The sequence below is a fragment of the Antennarius striatus genome, chromosome 3, assembly GCF_040054535.1.
Source record: "Antennarius striatus isolate MH-2024 chromosome 3, ASM4005453v1, whole genome shotgun sequence".
NCBI classification, from domain to species: domain Eukaryota; kingdom Metazoa; phylum Chordata; class Actinopteri; order Lophiiformes; family Antennariidae; genus Antennarius; species Antennarius striatus.
The window spans coordinates 20,696,946-20,708,035 of record NC_090778.1 but is presented as its reverse complement, the minus strand read 5'-3'; the positions used below and the strand labels follow the sequence as shown (position 1 = coordinate 20,708,035).

The 11,090-nt window shown below is 38.5% G+C and overlaps 1 protein-coding gene across 1 annotated transcript; it reads right to left on the bottom strand.

Annotated features, from left to right (window-relative positions):
- Nucleotides 1–379: 379 nt before the first annotated feature.
- Nucleotides 380–10,302, bottom strand: rgs7bpa (regulator of G protein signaling 7 binding protein a). Its single transcript, XM_068311074.1, has 6 exons — nt 9,399–10,302; nt 7,809–7,975; nt 2,869–2,999; nt 2,361–2,505; nt 2,189–2,259; nt 380–1,404 (listed from the first exon to the last, which is right to left on the bottom strand). Exons 1-6 carry the CDS (start codon nt 9,546–9,548, stop codon nt 1,313–1,315), a joined length of 756 nt encoding a protein of 251 aa, XP_068167175.1. The 5' UTR covers nt 9,549–10,302; the 3' UTR covers nt 380–1,312.
- Between the last annotated feature and the right edge of the window lie 788 nt (nt 10,303–11,090).

The following is an 11,090-nucleotide window of genomic DNA, read 5'->3' as shown; positions in this document are numbered from 1 at the left end:
AGGCTACATACAGTACATCCTGCAGGCAAAGATTCACAGGGTAAAGTTTTGGTGAGACAGCTAATAAAATTGTCAGTCACTCAATACTACATGATGAGAAGAAATGTTGTTCATTCCACAGATAAATGTAAGAAAACATTAAAATAAAAACATATCCATTAAACATTGGGTAGTTTATCCCCAACTTAAGATATTTTAAATATTCATAAAACATTAATGGTTTATTCATCAATAAAAATCAAATTAATCCTTCAAATAATTTAATGTTATAAGTTTTTCATCAGCTCTTAAAAAGTTATTTAGTTGGAGTTTGTCTCCATCCAGTGGAAATTTCAAGCTATAACCCCCCTCCCCACAGAAAACACACAACTTTTTTGGTTTCAATAACAAAAGTTGTTTTTATTAACAATGTAAAATGACCTTAGCTTGCCTATTGTACCTTTACTGTGCCCCAAACTTTAAGAAGCAAGACCAGTGAAGCTTGCTCTCTGTATGCATCGGCCGTCTGAGACAGAGGAAAAGCCTCCATGCTTATTCCAACCAGAAGAATCTTTGCTCACCAACTCCAACTCTGAAAGTAATCCGAAGAGCTTTGCGTAAAGAGCATATGTATATACATGTATAATGTCTCAATTTATGGATAGATATTGTGTGCAAATAAGTTTTCTTTTGATTATTGTATCATATATTCCATTCTGAAGCTGGAAAGGTAAAATTGGGTACAGGTTCTTAGTTTATGGAAGACTAAATAAAGTACGTTGAGAAGAAAAACAAGAAACAGAAACTGAGACTGTAATACATAACAAACTTACTCTGCACAAACCTGTCATCTCAGCTTAGACGAATGTATAACTTTGCCATTGCAAGGGCCATCCTCAAATGTGTGGATGATATTCTTAAGTTATTACATTAAATCTGACAAAAACAAACGATTAAATTCCCTTTTTAAACATGAATCCTCATTTCACACACTCAAGTTCACAGAAGTAATTGCACATTGACATTTTTCAAATGACCTTTCATTCCTTTTTACATTGAACAAGCAGATATCTGACTTCAACAAAAAAAGTACAATTTGTTGCAAAATATTTTAAAATATATGTTCATGACTATTGTTTTCATTACACTGCAGTTACAATTCTTTTTTGTATTACAAAATAAAATTATAAAATGGAGAGCCTTAAAAAAAGAGAAAGAAAGACAATTTATTTGAAAATGGCAGTAATCGATTGGTGGGAGACACAAGGTGGTGAAGGACAGTGGTTAATGGTGTCTTTGTTGCCGCCTCCTACTACCCACAAAGGGAAGACCCTTAGCTGGTGACCAGGCAACAGAGCCCAAAGAACCGCCTCTTCCTCTGTCGGACCAGTGGGTAGGGAGTCAGGTTCAGCAAACTGCTGTCATCTGAACCCAAGAACACAAACAACAGCTAGTCAGACATTTTTTGAAGAATGATATTCTTTCTTACTTTTCTTTGTTGTTTTGTTTACTTTTCAACCTTTGGAAGCCCACATTCAAGCATTTCCGCTTTTACTTTGCTTTGCATTTTGCCTCAAAACATTGTCATTACTCACAGTATCATGATGTACTAAAGGGTCAGTTTCAGGGCCACCTCAACCATCTGGTTATGTCATACTAAACACTTCCGTACACTACTATAGGGTACATTTGATCACTTATTTCTAAAAGCACTTTCAACCATAGTAACAAGAAAAAAATGTCAACATAGAAAGCTGCATTCGTATATTTAGGTTAAACTTAGGTCATTGTGGCCATTAGTTCCAGCTGTCCATAATTACATAGGGTCTTCTAGCACCTCCAACACACCTTAACTTCTGCATTTGTCAGAATTCTGAAAATAACAATAATAAAATTAAAAGCTTTCAGAGAATAAAAGAAGAATTCTAAAATAAAGAGAAAATATATGTGAATCCTGAGGCCTTAATCCTTTTCCATAGTAAATGACTCAGAGACACAATGCACTCATTCAAAACGCTGATTCATGATATTTGAAAGCATATATGTCTAACCCTAACTAACTCTCATAGTTAAAGCCTCAGTCACACTTGATCCCAACATGTCTTGTATATATCCAGTATGAGCATTGCCATTCTACCAGGTTAAGGTGTGTGCATGTGTGCGTAAGGGCATGAAGGAAAAAACAGCTCCTGTTTAGCTTCTATTTTACCTTGGTTCTTCAGTGGTAAAGGCATTGTCTCCCTGAGTTTACTGAGAAGGTTCTTCATCTCCCTCATATCCCTGCAAGACAAGACCTTTTATGCAGTTGTATCTATTATGCAGAAAAAAAAAATGTGTAAAAGGACACAGCATGAGCCATGGGACATTTGTCATCTACTTACCTTTCTATATTTTCTATGTCGGTGGCCACCAGCCAGCACAGATGAGGATAGTCAGTGTTGGAGGAGGAGGTGTCCTCAAGGATGGGAATGTCTGAACTGTCCTCAGTCTTACTGTCAGCCCCTGGAGGACCGCAGGAATCCTTACCTGGCACACAAAGCATGACAAGCTTTAACATGTATCACCACTGCATGCATTAAGACACATCAAGCATATTACTGGTAAAATAAAGTTTAAAATTGTTCACATACATGCAGTGTTTTTTTTTTTTAACAGTAAAACTATTAGTGACATTTTAATTTATGATCAAAATAAAGAAAATGGTTAGGAAGTGGTCAAATAATTTCATCTTTGTATACATTTTGAAAGCTTCTCGTGTCCTGATGTTATGAATGAAACAAAGGATGCTACGTAGCACACGTGCTATTCATTAAATTCAGTAACAGCTACACACTAACTCTATTGTGAAGTTCTAAAAAGTAATGCCATGAAGTTTATTCCTATATGAACCTTTCCTGTGGAGCTGCAGGGAGCCCAGTAAGCAGACAGATTTGAGCATCTCAGTGATGTACATCTCCAGACAGCACTGCAGCTGGATGAAGAGCCTACAGATCTCGGGGTGGATCTCGCCATCTTCTGGTCTAAAATGGAAAACAGTATGAACACAACACAATTACTGGCTGATGACCGCCGAATATACCGATTAACAATATGGTTGTGACTCTTTTTCATAATGGTTTATCTCTTTTGATACCCAGAAATGAGGTAGGCTACACAGATTCATGTATCCGTCAGGACCTGCATGCACACGTGTATGTGCTGACCATGTCATGGAGTCTTATTTTCACCTCCCCAAACTGCAGGCAAGGACATAAAAAAGACTATCTACATAAACAAATACAGTATTCTCAAAAATCTCTTTTTAATCTCTTGAGAACTGGCCCAACCTGACTTTTCTTTTGATTTTTTTGACATCCAATTTCAGGTCAGGATTCAGTTTCAAATGGATATACAGTAAATGGATATTTTCTATGATTTTTTCCTGTGATTGAAATGTGAGCCTTTTTTTTAAATAATGAGGTAACTCTTAACTAAGCATGCACAGAATGAGTATAACTAGGCTCTAATTATGCTACATTTTTGTGATTGAATGAATAAATGATAAACTAACAGTAAATTACTAATGAACTAATAGTAAATTAGGATGGATAGAATCAGGAATGAATACATCAGAGGAACAGCACATTTAGAGGTTTTGGAGATAAAGTCAGAGAGGCCAGACTGAGATTTGGACATGTCCAGAGGAGAGATAGTGAATATATTGGTAGAAGGATGCTGAGTTTTGAACTGCCAGGCAGGAGGCCTAGAGGAAGACCAAAGAGGAGGTTTATGGATGTAGTGAAAGAGGACATGAAGGTAGTTGGTGTGAGAGAAGAGGATGCAGAAGACAGGGTTAGATGGAGGCAACTGATTCACTGTGGCGACCCCTGAAGGGAAAAGCAGAAAGGAAAAGAAAAAGATGATGAATAGTAAATTCTTTCATCAAACAAGGTCAAAATTACTGCTTACTCAATTCTGCATGATTATTAATTGCTGCTGTTATGCTCTTAGTCTGTCTATATTTCTAGCTTTTAAAGCTGTCCGAGAATTTAATTGGAAATGAATAAAACACTGCAGAATTAATTAATTAAATGATAAATTTATATTAAAGCTGTTAAACATCACAGTAGCTTCATGTCCATGTAAATCAGTTGTTCTAGGGGAAACTACAGCAGGTGATATTCATCGGGTGTGATATTGCATGTGAAAGCGACAGCGCTGAAAGGCGTGAAACTTCCACCTGGTACAAATATTTCTCACACGAATCAGGCTGTTGCATTTCTCTTCCAAAAGCGAGCATCTCCTTCCGATCCTTGTTTTGTCACAGTGATGCCTGCTATAGATGTGTTGCTAAAGCACAGCTGTCATCGGTGCAATACTGTTTATAGCGACAGACAGGATAGCATTATGTGATTGCTGTTATCACAGGGAACTTTGAGTTCTCTCTAAAGATGCTGCACCATTTCTATTTCTATATCAACAGCAGGAAGTTCAAGAACTAGATAGTGCACTGTAAGTGTATAAGTGCATCTAGCTCTATAATTACGAGCTACATATTAGAAATAGAACAGTGAAGAGCATAATGGGTCTGCACTGTCTCTCCAAAGATTTAAATGAGCCTCTATTAAAGCCTTGTAATAAAAAGAAACTATTTAGAGGTTATTGTGGGATTGATGTTTGCACGTGACTGGAAATATGCAGCAGACATTGTCGTGGTTGGTTTAAAGGACCCATATATTACAGGTTGATTTGATCATACATGTAAGAGACAGTCACGGGTATCCATTCTTGGGAGTGCGGAAAGGATATCGCAAGTGGATTAGTTATTGAGCCAGGAAACAGGCAATAGCTGACATATTCGGAGCTCATCCCTACAATCAATATGGGAAAAGTTTAATGGGACACTATTCAGTGATGTCATAGGTCGTCAATGAACATGTGTTCTGGAAGGCATGTCAGTCAGAGTATACCTGGTGCCTGGTATTGGTCTAATAGTACCCTTACTTTTTAAAACCACTATCATTGCAAACATCCTACAATTATACTATTTATATTGTATATTATATATAGTATTCATCTGATCATCATTTCGCCTAACATGAACAAAATAGGGAAAGGGATATTGGAATAATCCAGCTGTTCATCCATCCTTCAGTCGTATTTGGTTTAATATTTGGTGTATTTTTTATGGAAGTTCCTAACAACAACTAAAAACATTGTAAAATATATTTAAAATTTTGTCTTTTTAAAAGGTTTTTGCCATTTCCGTGGTTATAAATTCAACTTCGCCTCATTCTGCAGATTGTAAAACTTTTCAACTGTCAATTTAAAGAAATTAAGTGGATGCAGACTCTCCTGCAAAGTAGTAGCCTCAGCTTCTGATGGAAACTTGGTATGAAACTCTTTTTTCAATCAATGTACAATCCATTACATCGCAACACTGGCCACAGTTTTATCTGTAAATTAGTCTAAATTCATAGTATGTCTTCTGTATGTTAATCCACTTGATGCATGTTGTACTGAATGATGATTAAAAGTGATTATGGTATTACTATTGCATTTGCTGGACTGATGTTGTACTATTCTGCTATGACTGACCAGCTCAAACGCTTTCCAGCAAAAGGAGCATTCAGCCATTCACACACAGAGGGTACTGTACAAGATATTACCTGTTCATCAGTAGATGTAACTATTCACACAATGACTCAAACACAGATGACACATGTTGACTTCAGGCAGAGAAAACATTACATCCAATAAATGGAGAACTGCTATTCCTCCTGAACTACAGCAGTCGCCCTACTAATTGTCAATAATATGATAATAGAAATACCAATTAATATACTAATAAATTACTACTATTCTTAAAGGCATGCTGATGTTTTTACACATCAAGAGACACACAAAAAGTTGGAGTGTTTCACAATTAGTGAAACTTAACCTGACCTGATTTGGATGGATCATAATCTCCATAATAGTAGGATAACAGCACGATGACAGGAAATTCAAATTTTAAATGTTCCTAAATATGTGAAAATTATAGAAGACTGAGGAAGTCAATTATGAGATGTTTGTTTTGGGTCTCCTTCAGAATGTGTGTGGAATTTCACTGAATTCTGTTCTTCAGTTTGATAGACTATGCCTTCTGTCAAACTTGTTGCATACAGATGTTTGGAGAGACAGGGCGAGAGCAACCCCACATGAGCCTGTTGTTGGAGGTCATAACACAAATGGTGACCTACATACTAATCAATGCGGTTGTGCACATCACTGTCTGAGTAGGTTGCAGCACGTGTGTTTCATTTTCAAATGTCTGCTCTCGTGCTTTTCTTTCACCTCCTCACGGTGTTGTGGCGTCTGCAGGTGAATTTACAGAACCTTAACTTAAATGACTGATTTCTAATATTCATGCTATAATCATGTTTATTTCTCCCAGAATTCATTGCATTCTGGGAGAAAGGTACCTCTTTAAACTGTGATTTTTAAGCATCTTTTGAAAAGATACTTTTTTTAATTAGAAAAGCAAGATTTGCAATTGTAAAAGGTACAACTTAAATAACATCTTCCTAACCGATTTAAATTAACCCAAGGTGGCTGTAAGGTTTACTTTCTTGTTTAAGAAAGTTTATGGGTGCCAGGTCAGCTAGCATCTTAGCCTCACAGAGAACCTTCAAATTCCAAGCATCAGGTTTTTTTTTTCTTCTTCTTCTTCAACCCAACATTAATGAGCAGACACTTGGCTCAAAGGAAGATGCAGGACGAGTCAACCAATGTCAGGCTTCCATCACTACTGTTTAAGTTGAATCTTTACCCCAAACCTGAACTAAACACATAATATAAAGAGCTTTTACGATGTTTAGTGTTAACGAAAAACAAGGATTTGGATTGTTATAAATATCATGCACAGCAGAATACAATAACATCTGACAACTAGAAAGCACTTAGAAAAGGCAAACCTCCGCCAACGCCATTGTCACTAAAACCCAAACAATAGGAAAAGAGTTCCCAGGATATGTCAAAACAAAATCCTGTAACATTTGTTTATCAGTCAGCCCCAGAAAGAAGAAGAGGGGGAGAGCTTGTCAGTGTTGGTTTCTTGGTTATTTCTGTTTTGATTAGCTCATTATTGTTCAGGTAATATGTCATTGTGTCAGTAGTAAAGCGTGGAAAAAAATCACCCTGACTTTAGATCCACCCACGCACAATAATTTAAGCAAAACCTGTTGACAACTTTTCAAGATTTTTTGTGTACAAACAAATACACATGGGCAATCACATAAGATCATAGCTATTGAAAAAAATGAAAGTATTCGGTATCTGGATGTTTTGAAGACCTCAAGAGTAACAAAACACACACACACACACACACACGACACACATGGGGCCCCTCAGTACATTTTAAATCTCAACAATGACCACTTTGGCTCCACATTATCCAGTCGTTCATCCTGGGAAGCATTCCACTTCAGACATGAACATTTTATAGACTGATGCTAATGGCAAGTGGTCAGTTACAGTGTGCTGTTGTGATTGATTCCTACAGCAGTCCCACCTACTTTAGCAATTAGAGACATTGTGACTGGTGAAAGCTGATCTCATTCTGTTTTCTCAATTTTTTATCTCATTCCAGTCTCACTGTTTTTACACAGTCCTGGATATTTTTTTTTAGAACGTAGAGCAATGAGCTTAATGATACGTGAGCCTAAAACAAAGGATGCTTGTGCAAATTAAATACTTTTCAACTTCAGATCAAGCATTTTTGCAGCGTACCCCTTTTGCTGCATTTGCACACCCTGAGAGCAATTTTACAAGGCATTAATTTTCACAACCGTGACAGTGTACCCACTCACCCTGATATCAAGGAGAGACTGTGGTGTGCCGCTCTCGCCATTTCGCAGCCTTTGGTTCGGGTCTTCAGCATTTCAGACCGTAAAGAGGGACAGTCGACGGTGATTTCGCCGATTGAGATGACCAGTTCACGGTACAGAGCCACAAGTGTATTGAATTCTTGGACGATCTGTGTAACATTGAAATAGCATTAAAAATTATATAATTTCCCATGTTAACTATTGGAGTAAATTCTTCACACATAACAATACAGACTGCTGTTGTAGTAGTGGCATTAAATTAGATCAAAATGCAAGGCAGCACTACATCCAATAGTAGCAGGGGCATCACTGGACTTTTTTTTTAAATGGGGCGCCATTTCAAAATAATAACATGTTTCATTTGATTTGCTTTTATTTATAGAATTGTTATTATCTAAAATATCAAATGAACACGCAACAGGTTTAGAAAATGAATGCGAATTTGGACTTTGTACTGGGTATATATACAGAAATACCTTAATTCTGTATTTCTAGGATATATTTAATCCAAAAAAACAGAACCAGCTGAACAAGTCAGGTTTGGCAGTTATTTCGATATGCATACTATGACTTTTACATCACAAAACATGTTGAAATTGTTTGTAAAAGAAGCTGAAATACTTTCATGAAGATACATCACGTAACTTCTTTATCTTTAGATTCTTTTTTTTTTCTTTTGTAAGAACAAGAATCTCAAAAAGCACATTTCATACAGAGAGCAGAGATTCAAGCCAAAACCAATTTGGGTTTTAATAATGGTGCCTATGTGCCCAAATAGAGCTCGATGTGTAGCAACGCCCTTGAGCGACACTATTGTGATTCTTTTCCAACCTGGGGACAAATTATCAGTCACTGTTGGTGCAACAGAGTGGGTTTCATTAGGCGCACTATTAAAAAAAAAAAAAAGCAAGTTTACACATTAGAGTTCACCAAATCTTATTGTGCTCTGATAAAAGCGTGTGCCCGAATAAAACATGAAGCAAAGCCATCAACTAATTCGCAGTCAGCGCATAGATTTTCTAAGGTTCCATTATGCCAAGTTTGGAGGTTTGCGTGAGATTGTGTGCAGCTTGCGTGGCACAACATCCTCCTCGTGCTCACGTCTACAAGCATCGAGGTTCCACGACGTTCACTGATGTGTGAAAGAGTGAAGCAGGGCTGGCAAAAAATGATCATTCCTGCCTGCATCTGTCAAAACACGACACTTATGTGTCAACATCTCGAAAGCCTCCTGGATAATCTTGCAATACGCGCAATTAAAAAAAAAAAAAAAAATCAGTCCCAAAATCACCAGCAGCTTTTCACAGTCCTGGTACATTACACACTCCACGTCCACGCCGAGGTGATCTGGTTTGGCTTCACTGCCGACAAAGCGATGCAAATTCATAAAGCTATTTTTAGGCTTCCAGATCGGGTTATAGTAGGTTTTTCTTTCTTTTCCTTTGCAGCTTTTTAACAGCCTGTTCATTCATCAGTCACGGACGGGATGGTAGAAGACAGACGGGTTAAGAGAATAACATTTGCGCTCCTCATCGGAGGCACCATGCAGGCACCGACGTGCCGCAAACCTACCATTCTGCAGTCGGCCACGACGCGCTGGGCTCTGCGGGTACTTTCGGTGCTCTCCCTCCTCTGTGGGTCTCGGTAAGGAGGCTTGCCGATCTGGAATATATTTCCAGCGGATCTGGGGCGGTTTTTGCGCCCATTCGATGCAGAACTCATGCATACACATCCACTAAAAAAACAGCCCTAACGCAGAACGGTTTTGTCTTGTTGCCCCCACAAACTCCACCACTGTTTCCCTTCCTGCCGCGCCACCCCTGCACCTACTGTTCACCTTATTCTTCCGTCTGCACTCAATTCACCTTCACCAGCAACTGGCTGGGTCGAAACTCAATTATGGTTGTTTCTCAGTCTATCTCTCTCACGTTCCTCCCCTCTAGTGTGGGAGACGGAGCAAATATTTTCCCAGACGAGCCTCAGAGCGCATCACAAGCACCGGATGAGCGCCTGCGACTCCTCTCCGCATTGCCTTGACTGCGACGGGGCGCAAGTCACCTTCACTTCAGCAGCACACGGTGCACAGTGAAGACTTCACACCCCAAAAACCCCGGAGTCCAGCTAGCTGAGGTGTCTTCTCTGACGCACCGATGTCGGAAGGAGACGTTCGAGTTCACGGATATTCTCCAAATGCAACCATTTCTTATGATTACGCGTTTCCATTAAGCACCAAATAAAGACGGAGGACAGCGATGGTTTTCTTCGTTGCGCCGCCTAATTATAAGGACGAAATAAGGTGGACACACGTCTTCGTTGGTGCGAGCAACACTTGAAAACAACTGTCTCAAAGAAAATGCGATTTTTCCCAAGAAAACTTAATTCCTGGTGTCGTGATGTCAGCTCCTCTCCAAAGCGTCTGCTTCCCTTCGAGTGGTTCCCGTCTATCGGGCGGGCCTCTAACCTTGGAGAGGCGGTAAAGACAAGCAGTCGCTACAGGCCTGACGTGGCTCAATGGATGGCAGCGCAGCGCACCCAAAGGACGACAATACTGATGCTGTATGTCCAATCCAGTCAAGACAGACCCCCCCCCCCTTGTAAACATGAAACCCACCGCAACACAATTAATTCAGCGTCCCAGAGGATGCTTTTTAACTTTTCTATTAAATATAGTTTACATTAAACAAATCCACTAGAGTCAAAAGTGCCAGGTCAGTGTCATGTGAAAAGTTGAGGTTTTTAATAGAATAACCTCTCTAACATTAAAAATACAAAATGTTGGTTAGTCAAAAAAATCATCCAAAAAAAGTTACTGACTTGACTTCAAACTGTCCATTTAGAAACTTCTTACCTGTACTTCCTGGGACAGCAGAGCCCTTTGAGGAGACTGATCAAATTACTCATTTATTTCAGAATATATTAAATTAACCCTAACCTGGCTACAATCTCTGAAAGTACCTGATGGTTTGATCCAACAGTGTTCTTAAGTGCTTTTAATTGTTTCAAATCTTTAAAGTGATTAAATAACTCTATAGTTAGTCATGCTTTTCATGGTGTTTAGAATATTACCAAATTAATGTAACTTTAATCATAAAATTACCATCCGTGTAGAGTGCTTAGACCAACTTCTCTTACTAGTTGTTACCAGAACCTGAGGAACAAATTATTGTTCCATTCCCATGTAGGTGCTGACTGGAATGGTAATAAAAACTCCTATAATCCCAATTAAAAGACAAAACCATTCCCCAGTGAGCAAACACCCAACAA